At 38.2% G+C, this 18,578-nt stretch overlaps 1 protein-coding gene across 2 annotated transcripts in view; it reads right to left on the bottom strand.

Moving 5' to 3' along the window:
* Positions 1-619: 619 nt before the first annotated feature.
* Positions 620-18,578, bottom strand: part of Zbbx (zinc finger B-box domain containing) — an 82,003-nt gene continuing 64,044 nt past the window's right edge. The window contains exons 17-20 of one of the 2 annotated variants that reach the window (XM_069991947.1): positions 18,225-18,332; positions 11,828-12,082; positions 2,909-3,047; positions 620-912 (exon numbers count right to left, since the gene is read on the bottom strand). In XM_069991947.1, coding sequence (XP_069848048.1) covers positions 786-912; positions 2,909-3,047; positions 11,828-12,082; positions 18,225-18,332 — 629 coding nt within the window. In that variant the 3' untranslated portion in view covers positions 620-785. The remainder of the gene's footprint in view (positions 913-2,908; positions 3,048-11,827; positions 12,083-18,224; positions 18,333-18,578) is intronic. The other variant, XM_069991948.1, reaches the window with a different exon arrangement.

Genomic DNA, 18,578 nt, shown 5'->3' with positions numbered 1-18,578 from the left:
GCAGTTACCTCTAGCTTGGGAGACCTCAATTGTTTAAGACATTCAAATTGCTGGGATAAAGCTTGCCCATAAACTAGAGAACAATCTGCTTCACTTGACCTCTGGTGATCTAAATAGTAATCTCCTCAAAAAGTGTCTCCACGGACACATCTAGAATAATGTCTGACCAAACAGTGGAGTCACACATGAAATTAAACATTACATTAATCTTCTCCAAATGCTTTGAGTTCATTTGTGTGTCTTATTATCATTGACTCAGGTAAGAATTATGTCCATGTTCTATTCAGTTCCCTTTTTAATTCTAGCACCAACTTTTAAAGCTATGAGAACTTCTACAATGTGAAAAAGGCTAATAGAAAATAATACGAGGTAAAGGCTCAATTGTTGATAATGACTAATATGATATTGTTATCACAAATACTCTCTATAATGACACAGTTACTTTAATCACCAATGAATCATTAATCAACAATGAAACTTTAAATATAATTATGCTCTGTTGTATGCCAGGTTCTACAGACCTAGTTATAAATATTATTTCCTATCATTTATTAAATTTTCATTATACAATCTGCACGGTGGTTTAGTATATTACAAAAGCTAGGTCATTTGGAATGAACAGAGTTAAAACTTCTAATTTCATTAACCTTTATTAGTTTACAAGCCTTGAAGCATCAGAAACATTAATAATTCAAACTTTCAATACCTGGACAGGTAATCCTTACTGTTTCAGTTTTTGGCATTACTCTGGGTACAAAAATGGGAAAATCATGAACAAATGATCTTTAAATCTTCTTTAACCATGGGAGTTTGATGACATGTTGCTTGTCAAGAAAATCTTCTTCCTCCTCATCTGTGCTGCTCCCAGAAAGTGACAGCAAAGATCGCATTGGGGAATCTTTTCCCGAAAAGCTGGAGAGACATTAAAGGATCAATACACAATAAACAGAAGCAAGTTTCAGCTTTCATTTGTCTTCTGATCGATACTACATACATATATTGAAGTTGTTGGGAGCTAGCAGGTAAGAGGCGGTTATACCAGACTGAGCCATAATTTTCAATATGCCCAGGATACTAAGGCCTCCTTTCAATGAGAAATTCTCATAATTTTCCCTTTCCTAAGAAATAAAGCCACAATGGACAAATGGGGATAATGTGTAGCATCTTTTGTTGATGATTCAGGAAGATGTTTTAAGAACCATGCAAGGACTCTGCCTCACCATTAACCATATTCATCAAGTTGATCATGCCATAGAACCTCAATGAACACACCACCAGAGAAATACCTTCTCTTGAATATAGTACATCAATTAGAACAAGGGGTAAGATAGACAAGATATGCCAAGACTAAAATTATTTTCAATAGTTGTTATTTTATTGTGCTGCACGTTTCATTTTGGGGGGATGGAATTTGGGCGGCAGAGTTGACAGATTCCTTCCCGCAAGGGTATCTGACGTAGGAAAGCATGTTATTGTGAGAGGATCACAGAGGGATTTTTCTTCCTGAGGTTACTTAGATTTTCAGTCATATAGCTATATAGCTATATAGAGAGACATATGGATATAGATACATAGATATAGATATCCAAATATGAAATCCTTTGCCCTCTGATGAATATAACACATCATTTTTTTTCATGTGCTACACAGACTAAAACAGTTCACCAACTTTGATCTGTGGACCAGTGCAGATAGACCTGTGATAAAATTTATACTCATCTAAGAAGTGGAACAACTATAAGGAAAAAATAGTGACTTTTCATGACATTAAAAAAATAAAATACTGTGATTTATACTGCTTGTTCTCTTTATGTTTTTGTCCTTCTTTTAAGGAAATAATGGTGAATACACATGCATTTAGTTGAGTTTTAATGACATTTCATGGAAGCCAGAAACTTCTTATTGATCCATTGCTTAAAAGCTGTTTCGTGTTAAAAATGAAAAAGAGAAAACAATTCAAGGGCCAAAGCTAAATAATTTCCTTCCTACAGTGACCAGTAACAACCTCCTGATTATTATTATTTTGGGGGGGGTCTGGTCGTGGGGCCTGAATTCTGGGCCTGGGCGCTGTCCATCAGCTCTTCAGCTCAAGGCTAATGCTTTACCACTTGAGCCACAGTGCCACTTCCGGCTTTTTTCTTTATGTGGTGCTGAGGAATCGAACCCAGTGCCTCAGGCATGCAAGGCAAGGGCTCTACCACCTAGCCACCTTCCCAGCCCCCCTCCTGATTACTTTTGACTGCAGTATCAGACTTCAAAGAAATTTACAACTGAAGAGATTGTATTGCACACTTACATTACTTAGAATTTCTAAAGGGAACTACCTTCCTTCTCCAAAAACTGCAATAGGCCAATGACACAAGAGATTGCTTTCCAGGAAACATTTTTAGGAATAACATATTCTTTTACAAGTTGAGCCCCATCTCTGTCACGATCTTATGTGAGGAAAGATATGAAATGATGCAGATTAAAGTATTGTTAACCATCTAGACTGCTTCAGGAAAGAAGTGTCTCAATATTCCAGCCTAGAAACTTTGTGTTCCTTGAGAATGATTCTATTACTGTAGAATACTGAAATTTAGTAGGTTAATTAATTCAAGGAGGATATCTGGGTTTCCCAGTACACAGAACCTCGGTAGGAATATTAAACTCCACATGTCTTTTCACTTTTATGATACAGATTGTAAAGAAGAGAACTGTGTCTTCCCTTTATAATCCTTTACCTCAGTCATGAATTTGACTGAATTTAGCAAAGAACCCAAACATTTTACAAAGACTGGTCACAGAAATGACACCCATGGGGGGGCCGTTTTTTCTTTTTGTAGAGAAGATTATTCATTGGGTTTGTTCAGACTTCACTAGAAGCTGTTCTAATGCACAACTTCCCTTGTTCTAACATGTAACCTACCTTAATTCCTCCATGGAGCAGGACTCTCTTGCAAATGAGGTGTTAAGAAACTCGGGGGAACTCTGCCTTCTATTCAGCCAGTCATCGTTGGACGCTGGTAGCTCTTCTGAGGCTGGACTGCTAAATCTTTCTGAAGGATCTGAAACATTTTATTTCACATAGTGTTAACAGATGAGCTCAAGAAGTAATCATACCATGTACTGCTAGAAGTATACCCACAACAAATGCAAGCAGAACAAAGGGAGGCAGCACAGATTGCAATTACCCCACCTCCATTCCAACTGTTTGCAAGAGAACATAGCTATGAGATTTTTTTTGACCTGAGATTACAAATGAGGACATGGACATTTAGGGGGTAGAATGCTTGTTTAGCATATTAAGTCTTGAGTTTTACACACACAGGCATACACACATGCACACATATATGTGTATCATGTCTTCTTAGTCACTTTCAACTTTTAAACACACATTGTACTTGTCATATGGATCAGATGGCCTGAGACCTCTCAAAATCTAAAAGGAAATCAAGTGGTCCTCCTTTAGACTATGATGCAACTTCTCAAGTTGCTTACAGGTTAAAGACTTTTTAAAAAAAATACTTTTTCTTCTAAGAAATAAAAGGTTTAACTGCACAGCCTAAGGAAGAGCTAGTTTTAGCAAAGCTGTTTGCTCTTTAAGATTCCCTTGCTTTTAGCAAATAACCATTTGTATTTGAAGTGGGAATAAACCTTAAATATCCCCTCCTTTTTAAGAAAAAAATCAGGCTAGCTCATGATTTTTCCTACTTAGGGATGAACAATACAAGTTAGTAAACAACATGTTTAAGCAACCGTATCTTTATATTGAAAGGGCTTTAACAAGGACCTCATTTTGGCATTGTTGAAGTTACAAAAGTATAGTATAATTTTGTGTATACAAATTATACTATACACAAAATTTGTATACACAAAATTATACTATGATGACGGTAAAGCTGTCATTGAATGCTTATTCCTAAATTTCATGTTTATGGAGCTACATCAGAAGGCTAAAACACCAAGCTACAAGTATTAGATATGACACTTTTCCTTAGTTAGTAGTAAAATGAGGATTTTAGCCAGGCAGAGATTTCCTACTGAGAGTAAATTATGTTTTTCCCAGGAAAAGACATCAATACACTTACTGAGGTAAGTTGTCCTTATAATTATATTAGCTGTGTGATGTCCCAATTATGATACATAAATTAAGTAGGTTTAGGTGGATGTTTCCCATCCCAATTTTCCTCAAGCAGTCCAGAAAGGTTGACTGGATCGCAAAAGGTTTTTAAGCTAAAAATGTAAAACCACCAAATCATTCTCCTCCTCACCTGTTAGGGGGTCAGAAACTGGAGGAACCAAAAGAAGATGGTAATGTATAAGTCAGACAACCACAAAGCAGAACAGCTGGGAATAAACCATGCTGTTTTTGCTTTCCAAATACTATGAATTACTCTGTTCCAGAATCTAATGCTATAGTTGTAAGCTATTGTTTCCTTTCATGGTTTCTGCAAGGTGAAAAAAATCTAGCCAAGGTATATTTATAATATTTCAAAAAAGGACAGTCTCCCAGTACAGTAGACAATACAGTATGATTTTGAATGGACAAAATTATAGAACTAAAGCCTTAATAAAATGTTTAGATCTCAGGAATCCTACCAGAAAAGACAATTGCAATTTTATTTTATGAGTCGTGTAAGTTACAACTGAATGAGCCTAGTTAAAGCTAAATCAGATCATGTAAATGGAATAAACCTATTTTGTGAAATCACTAATTCTCAAATTTGTATTCCAAAATAAAATTGTGAAGTCATTAAGAGCAAAGGTGACATCACTTGATTTTAGTCATGGAAACATCCAGACAGAATAAAACAGAACTATTTGCAAAAACCTTATTGCAAGTTAATGTCAAAACTAAAGAGTACTAAAAGAAATTCTAAGAATCTGGTTCTTTCTAACATAGTACCAAAAAAGGGTGGATTGACATTTCTACAAGAAAATTTTACTTTACAATGAGGAAGTTGGCTGATGGTTGAGGAATGGAAAGAAGTTGAATCTTTCTTTATCCCTGGAGTAAGAATCTGTCTTTTTCTGATCAGTGAGGAATCTCATTAAGAACAATAATAAAGCCCCAAAAGGGGATTCTTATTTTTACTAAATATAGTTTCAAGGTGCATTTCTAATTCTAAAGGCATTCAAAACACATGTATAAAATGACTCCAAAGGGGAATGCAGAAAGGTGAATTTTAAAAACAGGTCACAATAAAAGGAGGTAAATTTGATCAGAATACATTGCAGCCATATTTAGAAAAACAGCAGAGAGAATTCTTTGTAATTCATCTATGCTAATAAAGATCCTTGTTTCTACTGTCAGGGTATATCCGCTGGACAAAACTGACAGGCTCTCAGTGTTTTGCTTTGGTTTTGTGCCTCTTTGTCTTCTTTTCTCCATCCCTTTACTTTCATGGCGCCTGCGCTCTCTCTTACATAGACATACACTGATTTGAGAGTTTTAACTTTATTTGGTGATTCTGTCTTGTGATGAAGGGCCAGAGCTGCCCGTGTTTGTGAAGTCACTACCTTGCTCAGAGCTTCCTATGCTGAGCCTAAAAGGAGAAATTTAGAATAGCAACTGCCCTACCTACATATTGCAATTAGGGACAACCGAAGAGTCAAATTCAGTAATGCATGCCTGTAATCTAGCATCAGCCCTCAGGCAGCTAAAGCCAGAGACTACCCAATTCAAGACTATCCAGCCTAGGTTGTATAGTAAGACTGTGTGTCTCAAAAGGGTAAAATTAATGAGTGATTATTGCTACTCATGTATGGGTGGCCTAATATTCTGTCAATTTTGCATGCTGAAGGTCACAGCTCTGATCTATATTTAATTTTTAAAATACTTTTCTGTAAATTGAAGTCATCAAGAAGCTGAATGGCTGCCAGTAGAGCCACCAAAGCTGCTGCCTTTGTACTGGATAGATACTTAATTTGATACCTATACACCTTTATTGGCCTTCACAGCTTCATTTATAATTTAATGATCAACTTGTGAACAGAGGCTCCAGTTCCTGCCAGGGTCAGGTTAAGTTTAGTTTTGTTTTATTCAATGTATCTTTTCTAGTTTAAGAAAAACATACTTTCTCTCCTTGATTAGTTAGTTCAGTGAACCAGCTCTTGGCTTATGCAAAACATAAAGATTTCTACGAGGACTCGAGACCCACTAACACCCTTAAGCCATAAATAACTGTGAATTTCAAACAAATGAATCTCTCTGGGCTATTGAAGAAGTAAATATTTTAAACTGCCTTTTTTTACTAATACTTTCTCATAATGCATATTTTTGTAAATTTCCCCAGGTCTTCACAATATCTCCAAACTGATAAGGTACCTCAGTAAGTAGATTACACTGATACCTTCAGCTCATTAATAAGGGGAAGAGTGTGGGATTTACAAAGATATCTGTGGGAGGAATAATAAATAGAACCCCGAAGCAACACATAAGAACACAGTTTTTAGAGCCAACTAAAACTTAAGTCTCATAAGAATACCCTACCTTATTGTCTGTGGGAAATCACACTGAAAGCTTTCTTCTGTAGTTCATCAGTGTTTGAGGAATGACTATGGGGTAGGCACTACCAGTTATATGGGAAGATAGAGATAAATTTCCCAAATAGAATATTCATACATAATTTCATTCAACCATCAATGGTTTTAGGTAGATCCTTTATTATATTTAGCTTTGATCCATAGAAACCGAGCCACACAGAGACAGAGAGATAAAAGAAGAGATTAGTGAGAGTGAGAGAGAGATTACCTGGGCACCAATACCTCATGCTTGTAATCCTAGCTACTCAGAAGGTTGAGATCAGATTGTCATAGTTTGAAGATAGTCTAATCAGAAAAGTCCCTGAGATCTATCTCCAGAAAGCTGGAAGTAAAGCTGTGGCTCAAGGAATAGAGCACATTAAGCATGAGCAAAAAAAAAAAAAGTAGTTTGGTGTGACACAGGACCTGAGTTCAAGCCCCAGGACCATCCCTTTCCCCGACACACATACACCAAAGAAATTAAGAATCTGTCCACTAACATGGAGTTAATGAGGGCTATCTACTTTCCAAACCAGATTTCTTAAGAGCTGGCCCTGGCCTTCAACAACCTTGATTTGCTGTCTCTGGTCTAATCAGAGAACTTTCATTTGTAGCCTGCACACTCTATTCTCTCTCTCTCCTCTCTCTCTCTCCTCTCTCTCTGTCTCCCCTCTCTCTCTTACACACATACAAACCACAAACACACACACACACACACACACACATCTGTTCACCGCAGCCAGTTCAGCACTAGTGAAAGGAGAAATGGTTTATTTTCTGCCTTTTATTCTCTGTGCTCTTGAGTACTTGTTTCTCATGGAGCTTAGGAAGAGAAAGGAGGCCATCAGCCCAGACGAGCAGAAAACAGAGCAGAACGGCTGCTCATCACAGACACCGTTCATGGGAGACAGGCACGCATACTGTTTGTTCAAGGGTGCTTCCTGAAGCCAGACCTCACAAAGAGTTTTGCAGACGGCATCATGAGATGTGAAAGGGATGGAATGTTCTGCCCCCATGGAATCTTTCTTGTGTAGAATCAATGTGGTTTTAATTCACTTGAGCAACTGCTACCTCAGTGATTCCTGGGTCCACCTGGATGACTGACCGCATTTCCCTTCCTCAGAACTTGCACTCATCCAAACTCCATCTTCCCCGTGAAAGTGAACCAACCCTGTGTGAGCCTCTGTGGAGGAACCTCAGGAGAGGTCTCCAGTACAGAGGTTGTGCAAAGGCCTCTTACTTGGGGGGGCAGGGTGGGGGTAAGTGTTGTATTCTAGTGAAAACACTGGCACCGCTGTTCCAGAATGAAGCTCTTAAGAAGGAAAAATAATAGAGAAAAATGGAAAAGCTAAAATGAACTAAAGAGAAAATAAAAAACACTATTATTGCTTTACTTCTGTCTTTTCTTTGTAAATAATGGGATTTATCAGTTTGTCAAAATAAAAGGCTTGTATTTTCCAATTAAGATCTGTAGAATTAGTTCAGACCTTGACTGTGCTTCATTTCGGAAGCAATTGTAAGAATTATTTTAAGAATTCTTTTCAGGTTGATTAATTCCAATGTTTAGTAATTAAGAGGAATAAATAAATTGGGCGCTGGGGGCTCAACACCTGTAATCCTAGCTGTTCAAGAGGTTTGAAATCTGAGGATCATGGTTCAAAGCCAGTCCCAGCAGGAAAGTCAGTGAGACTCTTATCTCCAATTAACCACCAGAAAACCAGAAGTGGCGCTGTGGCTCAAAGTGGTAGAGAGCTAACATTGGGCAAAAGCGCTCAGGGACAGCACCCAGACCCCCAAGTTCAAAAGGGGGGAAAAAAAGGGAATAAACACATGAGCCACAAACCTTCACCTTAAAAAAAACTATTTAATGAGTCCTCATTTATTTATATAAACAACCAGCATAAGAATCAGAGAGAGACAGAGTTCCCAAAATAAATTTTGACACAGGACAACCAGAATTAGAGACAAGATTTACTATGGTGTGGCTGGGTGGCATTCTCTCTTATCTCATCCACCCACCCAATAGCCTAGCCTCAACCTAGCAACAGGAAAAGGAAAGGAAAAAGGGAACCAAAAGTCTCATCTCTACCACGGTAGCCCGGAGACACATGAGTGAAGGAACGTAAGGAACGTGCATCTACAATCGGTTTAAAGCCTCTAAAACACTACAAGATCTCAGCAGCCCAAAAAAAAAAAAAAAAACCATAAAAAACAAAAAAATCTAGAGACTTGTAAATGTCCCCAGAGAGGCACAGCATGCTTGAAGCCTGATCCAAAGGAAAGGTTTAATGAGATTTCAAGAAAGGAAAGCAAGCTGAGATGTTCTACCCTTGGAGCCTGATCTCAGTCTTGTCCTCTTCCCAGTACCTTTAAGCTGGCTGGCTCCCTAAAAGAATATGAAATCTGGGACTGGGAAGGTGGCTCAGTAGTAGAGCGCTTGCCTTGCATGCTCGAGGCCCTGGGTTCGATTCCTCAGCACCACATAAGCAAAAAGAAAAAAGCCGGAAGTGGCACTGTGGCTCAAGTGGTAGAGTCCTAGCCTTGAGCTAAAGAGCTGAGGGACAGCGCCCAGGCCCAGAGTTCAGGCCCCACAACCGGATCCCAAAAAAAAAAAAAATATGAAATCTAACCCCATGCAGAAACTCATAGAAAACACTGACCAATCTCACTACAGGGCCAAGGAGTTCAGCAGTAACTTAATATCATTCTTATCATGGAAGATAGAAACACAGCACTCCACAATAAGCATATGCATATGAAATGACACAGAAGCTGACTTTGCCCTCCCAGACGAATCCAAGGGTCCAATGGAAAAAAGTACATTAAAATCACACATTAGAACCCACACATCCTTTGGCTATAAAAGAAGTAACAAAGACAAACTTAAATAGAGTAAAATTGATCTCAAAGATCACACAACATTTCAAGCACCAAAGATGAAGTTATGTAATGGTCCTCCATTTCTTGATTGGATCTTTATGCCAGAGAACAGAAAGCTGTAGCAAACATTATTAACATATTTTAAAAATTAACTAAGTCCTATGGAATGGAGAATAACATTGTAGCCGTGTTAACTTTTTATTTTGATCATTGTCCTTTAATATTATTATTATTTTAAATAAGTTTTTTTTATTGTGAGAATACTGTACAGAGGAGGGGTTACAGTTACATGAGCAAGGTAATGAGTACATTTCTTATCAAGCATTGTTGTCTCCTCCTTTGTTTTTTCCCTACCATCCCTTCCCTCCCATCTCCACAACTACACACATACACCCCAAATTGCCTAAATTGTAAATTCATTTTTCGACATAAGGTCTTGTACATCTCATTGTTGCAATGGGTCCACCTGTATCCCTGTTTAAACAATTTGCTTTTCCCCATCCCCTCCCCAAATTATACGAACACCAAATACAGTGAAAACAGGGGTTATACTGTCGGGGAGGGACATACAAAGCCACAAAAAAAATCATGTGGTACCTTATAAATACATAAGAAGCAATAGGAAAAAAGAAAAAACCACTTGGGGTTCATTTCACTTAACATCATATTATCTGACCTTTTCTGCTTATCTCAGATGTACACCAGTTATTGCAAATAAGGGAAACCATGGGACCTATGTTTTCTTTGGGCCTGGCTTACTTCACTTAGAAAGTATGCACAGAAACATTTTTGGTGATATCTATGAAAGAGCTGTGTGTGTGTGAGTGTGTGTGTGTGTGTGTGTGTGTGTGTGTGTGTGTGTGTGTGTGAGTGTGTGTGTGTGTGTGTGTGTGTGTGTGCATGAAAGAGAGGGGAGAGAGAGGCCCAGAGACAGAGACCAAGAGGGTTGAAATGGGCAAATTTTGTACACAGAGTTTTTTGTATTATTTTTGCATTTCTTTCAGATTTTTCCATAGGATTGCAATTACAACAAAATAAAAAGCTACCAAAAGAGTCATTAAAAAAATAAAGGAATCCCTTTAAGACACTACTTTTCATTTAAGTTATATGATAACATTGTCCAAAATGAAAGACACTTTTTACCTTACTCTGTACATCACCTTGGTAATAATAATTTTTAAAAGTAAATTAAAAAGGCTGGGAATGTGGCTTGGTGGTAGAGTGCTTGCCTAGCATGCATGAAGCCCTGGGTTCAATTCCTCAGTACCACATGCACAGAAAAGGCCAGAAGAGGCACTGTGGCTCAAGTGGTAGAGTGTTAGCCTTGAGCAAAAAGAAGCTCAGGGACAGTGTCAAGGCACTGAGTTCAAGCCCTGAGACTGGCAAAAAAATAAAAATAATTTTTTTTAAAAAAGGAAAATGATGAAAAATAGAGAGAGAAGCAGATAAATACTAAAATAGAAGAAAATCTGGAGATAAGCACAGTAAATGCAAAGGGAAAAACTTTAAAATTAAACTAGTTAGGAAATGGAAAGACTTGGGGGAAATTATATTAAGTGAAGTTAGCCAGGTGCAAAGAACATTGGTCCCATGGTTTCCCTTATTTACAATAACTAATATATATCTGAGACAAGCAGTAAAGGTCAGATAAGATGATGTTAACCAAAATGAACCCCAAGATAAGGACACAAGTGTTTTTTTTTCTTTCTTGCTATTGTTTCTAATGAATTTATAAGGTATCATGCGATTTTTTTTGTTGCTTTGTGTGTCCCTCCCCCATGGTATAACCCCTGTTTTCATTGTATATGATGTTGGTATAATTTGGGAAGTGGAAAGGAAAAAACAAATTGTTTAAATAGGGATACAGGTTGACCCATTGCACCAAGGAGATGTACAAGACGCTATGTTGAAAAACGAACTTTACAATTTAGGCAGGGGTGGGGAGAGTATAGTTGAGGAGGTGGGAGGGAAGGGATGGTAGGAGAAAAACAAAGGAGGAGGCAACAATGCCTGATAAGAAATGTACTCATTACCTTGCTCATATGATTGTAAACCTTCTGTATAGTATTTTCACAATAAAAAAACTTATTTAAAAAAAAAAGAAACAAAAACCAAAACAACAAAAACAAACTACTGGAGAAAAAGTGAGTGACATATAAAGATTACTTTTTTCCTCTCTGCCCGAAAGGGACCTTCCATCATTGTCACGTGTTATGTGAGCTGAATGGGTCTGTCTATGGCATGGCTGTGAGTCACATATTTAATACATTTCTCCAAGGTGTTACCAGGTGATATCCAAGGAAGCAAACACAAAGGTGGATGTTTTTCAATAAAAGAGAGAAAATATTTTTTAATGCTTGTTTGTTCTGTGATAGCAACATGTAAAGAATGAGGCTAGGGGTAGCGCTAACATTATCTAGCATGAAAAATATAGCATTACCTGCAAGATTTCTCAGCACGTTTAACTCTTCTTGTAGGGAGTCTAAGGCTTGCAGATCTGCAGCGTTATCTAAAGAAGGCTCATTGTGCTCTGTCCTATCAACATACTCAATTTCGGAGATTGCAGAAGCTGCTCTAGATGGTGGCCCGGCAGCAATTGTGCTGGATCGAGGACGAGGGGATAAAAGGCAGGAACTTTTCTTAACAGAGCTGGAAAGTGGCAAATTTGCTGTTGAAGGTCGATGTGATTTCTGAACTAGAAGAAAAATACAAAAATATACATATAATAGTTATCTGGTTGCTGATGAAATGAAATCCTAGCTACTCAGGAGACTGAGATGAAGAAGATCAAGGTTCAGAGCCAGTCTGAGGAAAAAGTCTGGGAGACTCTAGTGCCCAGCTGGCCGGCCAAAGGTTGAGCTAGGGTCATGGGTCAAATGATGAAATATTATCTATGAGCAAGGAAGCTGAGTAAGATCAAGGCCCAGATTTCACACCCTCGTACCAGCATACACACACACACACACACACACACACACACACACACACACACACACACACACACACACATTAAATCAACTGTTTTTAAGTTTCTGAGTGAAAATTTAACAATGCAAAAGACTAGCCCCCTTGAATATAAGGAAATAAAACACATGCAATTTAGAAGAAAACCAAGCCTTGGTTTTCTGGCCGACCAAAGTATGTTAATCTCAAATTCTTTTCCAAGAGTCACACAAAGAAAACACTTCGGAGTGGTTTTGCTATGATCAGAAGACAGACTGATTGTCCTTAATTAAAGAATAGTATTAGCTAAAGCAAAACAAGTCAACATCACACTGTGCAACACACAGTCTTCACATCTATCCAAGCCATAATTTTAAGTTGCAGAGCTCTAACATCATGTGCTGTGAGAGCCGGGGAAATGCTAAGGACAAACTCAGCACTGCTACTAGCGAGCCACCTGTTCTAAAGGCTGTGGAGTTTCGGTCTTATTTTTAATAAAAGATGGGTACAAAATAGGCCATTGGAATGGGAAGGGATGGGAAAGGGAAACAAAGGAGGAGGCTACAATGCTTGATAAGAAATGTACTCATTATCTTGCCCATGTAATTGTAACCCCTCTGTACAGTATTTTCACAATAAAAAAAAATAGGCCATTGGAAAAAGTATATGTCAGTTCATTAGCAAAACCCAAGCTCCAAAGCCATTGAAGTCAAAGTTCTAGCTTCCTAGAACATCAGGTAATTCTCTGCTACCCCATGTGGTACTTTCCTGTACTTTTAAAGGTGCAGAAACACTGTACTGACAGAGTTCATCTGGTTCTGAGAAACCTCAGGGGTATTTGTGCTCAGAGACTATTCTGAAGAAAAATGACTGACAATACTCTATCCCTATATTCACATAAGTCATATCATGTGTATACACATGTATATACATTTATATAGAGATATTTAACACATGTATGTATTTATATATCCACGTGTGTGTATAAGCATATATGCATAGACACAGATGTCTCTATATGTATGTATATAATGTATGTCCATGTGAGTATTGTATATCATATGTACACATATCCTTAAGGGGATTTTTGGTAGAGATTTGGGATTTAACTAAGGGCCTTATACAAGCTGGGTAAGTGTTCTACCACTTGAGCCATACCCTCAATCTTTTTAGTAGTTGGTTTTTTTTTAGATACATTCTTGTACTTTCATCCCAGTTAGTCTCAGACCATGACCCACCAGCTTTCCCCCCACTCAACTAGCTGTGATCACTGGAGACTTCCATCACTTCTGGCTTCTGTGACAGGCACTTCTTAGCTTTTCCCAAACCAGACTTGTGCTGTGGTGTTCCTATCTTTCCAAAGCATCCTTTTCATGCACAGAATCTGGAAGAGGCTTCCCATTTTCTTCACAGCATGCAAAGAATAAATAGTTCCTTCCCAGCTACCAAGGAGAGTAAGCTTACCACTCCTAGCTGGGAAGCCCCAGTAGAAATGCCACAGGAACATCTCCAGCTTGGGGTTACAACAGGAATTCTCTACAGAATGCAAGGGGCCTGGTCTATGAAGAAACGAAATTCCTTATGGTAGGTCTCAACCAAAGCAAAAGTTAATTCAATTCAGAACGCTTATTAAAATAGGAACAAATGGAAGATATTATTAGTAAGGACTGGACTTCTGCCAATGCAGGGAAAACAGGAAGTGAGGAAAATTTAAAATAACATAGATGCCCTTCAGAAAACTCAGGAGAGTACAACAGTAGCTGAACTCTTACAGCAGCATCTGGATAGCACAGCTACTGAGGCTAATTGAGTCCAATTGAGGAAAAAAATATATACACAGGGGATGGGTCAGACTAAGGCTTAGCATGCAGCAGGAGACTGAACATCTTTCTTACTGGAAATGCACTCCAGTGTGGTTTACAGAAACTAAAAACAGATAACGAAATAGAAGCAGCCCCAATTCGGTCCTTGATTTTATTTATTCTCTTGTTGAGGTAAGTAAATCATTCTCTGCTGTCTTTAAATTTGTAAGCTTATTAATATTATTGCCAAGGTACAGATTGGACCTAACATTAAGATGGCACTAATGAAAAATGCCTCTGTTGAAGTGACCACACCATGATAATAATGATTATGATGATGATGATAATAATAATAAATAGCTCCATTTGTACATTACAACCATAAAATATTACCTTTGGAATAACTTGTGCTATCACTGGCAATGTAATCTTAAGAAATGATTAATAGAATCCATTACACCATAAATATAACAAAATAAATTTTCCTTGGATTTAGCTAAAAGATAGATACTCAGTATGTAGTTAACGAAACTCCAATGAACACTAGATAGATAAATGCCAATAATATTAGTGGGCACAAAAATGCTGGTAAGAATATGAAAAAAAATATCACTCTCTGGATCGTATTCAATGCCACCACAGTGCACTTGATAGTTTAAATGTAACAGGAGCATTTAATGAAACAAAATTGTTTCAACATCACTTTAGTAACATAATAATATTGTTGTGAACCAAGAACCCAATATTTTAAAAATAATGTTTTCAAGCATTTGTGTGTATTGATATACTTGTTCCACCTTGAAGAGGAGTGAGGACTAGTCATCTCAGCAGAAACGCAAGTGAACTGTTAAGAGTTCTGGAGTTACATAAGGAAGTGAACATTGACCAGTTACATTGGAAGTGAACTGGGCCGGTCAGACCAAAGGTCTGGTCCCACTGACCTAGGGATCAGGTTGAGAGTTGGAACATGGCAACCCTTATCTCAACTGTAAAATTAAGGAATGGGACGGCGAGCCTCAACTCCCTCCAACTCTGAGAACCTATGAATTAACACTCAACCCAATTCAATTTTCAAGTCAACTCTTAACTCCTAAAACTGCCAGGCACGGTATCACAATCAGGATATGTAAAAGTGAATGAGACTGTCCCTACCTTCAAGTCTTCACATTTTACCAGCACTTTCTTCCTGAACTCACAGATCTGAGTTCCCACATTCAGAAACCCTGGCTGAGATGCTGCAGTGTGCCAGGTCCTGAACAGGACAGGTTGGCACTCCTTTTCTAACCAAGTTGGGAGGCAGCAGAAATATTTAAGACAATGCCAGATGACCACGATTGATTCTCTGAGGAAGATGAAAATGACAAGAAAGACACCAGACAGGATAGGAGGGTCTCAAACATCTCTCTAGAGAGCCAGCAGCTGGACTGTCACTCAGGAGTGGGAAAGAATCCATTGCAGAAAGAATCGATTAAGAAAGAACTGATTGTATAAGGAGGGAGTGGAAGGTTGTGGGGCATCCTTCTGATGAGGACAGAGCCTGGCCTGATGGAACAGACAGAAACCAATGTGACTTCAGTGGGGGAGAAGCCATTGGTATGGCTGTGGATGTATGGGAAGGAAGGTAATTTGCTACTACCTTCTGTAGGAAGCATCCTTGTAGGCAGCAGAATAACACGATTCTATTTATGGTCACAACCTACAGAAAGTATGATTCACTCTGCAGAAATGATATGCTATGGATAAATATATAAATATGAATAAATAGAAATATTTTAAAACTATAAATATCAACAATTTACTCACTAGTTGTAAATAGTAGCTCTTGATGAAAATAAACCACAGCAAGGTGGTTTGGGAAAAGTGCTCAAGGGAAATTAGAAGGCAGGTAAGAGATGATGGTAATTGGCTGGGGTTCACAAGCATAGTGGAGGTGATGTGGGTAGACTTGGGCTGGATTGAGAAACAGAAATCATCAGCTTTTACTAATGAAAAAGTGTGGCAGCTGCTTGGGCAAGTCTGACTTGCCCAAAGTCAGACTAAGTATGTTTCTAGGATGGAGTCAGGAAGGTGGGAAGGAGGGGTAGCTACTAGCCCATAGTAAAGGAAAAAAAAATCATATTTTTACACTTAGAAAATTTGAGATCCTTGCTTGATAAGAAATGTATGCATTATCCTGCCCATGTAATTGTAGCCCCTCTGTACAGTATGTTCTCAAATAAAATAAAATAAAATTTAAAAAAAAAGAAAATTTGAGATCCTACAGGAGGTGCCATCCCTAAATTTGCTGGCACGAGCTCACAATATGAACTTTGATCTAACAGAGAGTTGTTGGCTAAAAGAATCTGTTCCCAATCTAAAGGAATCTGCTTGTTTAACAGTGATCTCCAGAATGTGGCATCTGCAGGACTGGATTTTTCCAGGTGATTTGCTATCATTGACCTGGGAAAAACTCTTACACTGGCTTCTAAATTCTTGACTCAGGACACAGGGCTGTGTCACATCAAATATCGTCTCTGTCTGGCAGTGCCTAGCTGAAAGTTAAGTGGACCTAATGTTTCTAATAGCAATTACTGACTGTGACTGATCTGTTCAAATTGATACTTTAAAAGCATTTGTTAAGATGTAGGTTTGCAACACATTTCTCAGAGCCAGGAGCTGGTGGCAGGCAGGTGTCTGTGGTTCACTCCTGTAATCCTAGCTACTCAAGAGGCAGAGACCAGAGGATTGCATTTATAAGCCCATTTGGCCAGGAAAGTCAGTTAATCTCCAGCTAACCACCAAAAGGATACAAGCTGTGCCTCAAGTGGTAGAGTGCTAACCTTGAGCAACAAAGATCAGAGACAGTGTCCAGGCCATGAATTCAAGCCCCATTGCAGTACTAGAGGACACATGCATGCATGCACACACCACACACACATCTCAGAGTATGCACATGCATTTAATCTGAATGATTTGTAGCCACTTGAAGCAGTTCATTTGGAATGTCTCAAAAGATGCCAGGATGTTTCAGACTGCTTTAGAATTAATGTGATAATAGGTGCCAAATTATAAAGCCAAAAAATATTTGTCATAAATAGGTGGTTTTTCTACTGCAAAAAAATGTGTCTGATGAATTCACAGCATAGGGGCATACAGAAATGATCAAGGGTAAGCAAAGAGATGTATTCATGTATGTGAGGTAAGACAGACATAAATCATATAGCTAGATCGATAGATACATACATACATATACATACGGATATATTTTATATATAGATGTATGTGCAAATCATATGAAATTAAGTTTCTGGCTTGGAGAAGCTTTAAACCAAGGCAAATCCCTACCTTCTTAATTATCCTTCCTTTTCTGTGAGCTTTCTAGGACCAAGAAAATGTGAGCAAGGCATCTGTCCCCAGGGCTAAGCATACTCATCGCACACCTATCATGTTTGTGTTGACTTGCCTTAGTTCACCAGTGCAGGATGTCTGGCATAACCCAATGCTGCTCCAGCATGAGAAGAAATGGAGTGTGTTCTGTGAGTATTGCTCAAAATGCACTATATCTGGACCTCTGTTTTACAAATATCATTTCTTAATTCATCATTAGAGAAAATAAAGACTAAATCTTTAGGGGTTAATTTTTGAGAGGAATAATGTATATACTTGCTTTTAGGATGGTTTTTTTCCCCTATTTTGTATTTACAATTGATTGGTTGGCTGACTGGTTGGATGGTTGGTTTTAGAAGAAAAGCTCAAGAAAAGCTATGTTTATTGCATCATAAGATGGAATATTACTGCAAAAACTAATATTCAGTTTCCCGGTGAACTGCTAAGAAACACATGACTGAATCATAATCCATTCTGGTATATCTCTTGTTGTGGGGTAGACCAGACACAGGAGTTTAAAAAGTAAATATAGAAGGAAACAAATTGGTAATACAGAAGTGCTCTAGTTGAACTAAAAATACAATCAGAGAAGGTACTGGTATTTAACAGTTGCCTAAATAACCCAGTTAATGTCCAAGGATAGTCTGTGTCAACCGGTTAAACAATGCACAGCAAACTTCTATAAACAGAGCCATTGTGGTATTGTTGTGTTGCTTCAGGTCTTACCCCTCTTTTGTGACTTCATATTTGGTGATAGATTCTGCAGGACACCTGAGGTAAGCACGCTGTCCACATGCGAACTTATACTCCTGTCTGGAACCCATTCTTTGCCTCCTAGAATGGCAAAATGATAAGAGGATGTCATTGTGAATCATATCCCTCCGCTTGGACCACAAGACCTAATAGTGCGACACATCAGGTGACCCCAAAGAATTTATATTTGCCACCCACTTCCTATCAGAAGCTCAATGACATTGTTTTGCACAAATAGAAAAAAATAGTGTAAAATTCATAAATCAACACAAGTCATTCTAAACAGCCAAAGCAAGCTTACAAAACAAGAGCTGAAGGATTTACATT

The sequence above is a fragment of the Dipodomys merriami genome, unplaced genomic scaffold (assembly GCF_024711535.1).
Source record: "Dipodomys merriami isolate MVZ:Mamm:240054 unplaced genomic scaffold, mDipMer1.0.p SCAF_40, whole genome shotgun sequence".
Classification (NCBI taxonomy): domain Eukaryota; kingdom Metazoa; phylum Chordata; class Mammalia; order Rodentia; family Heteromyidae; genus Dipodomys; species Dipodomys merriami.
Note: the sequence above shows the minus strand (reverse complement) of the source record. Positions and strands in the feature narration are given on the sequence as shown.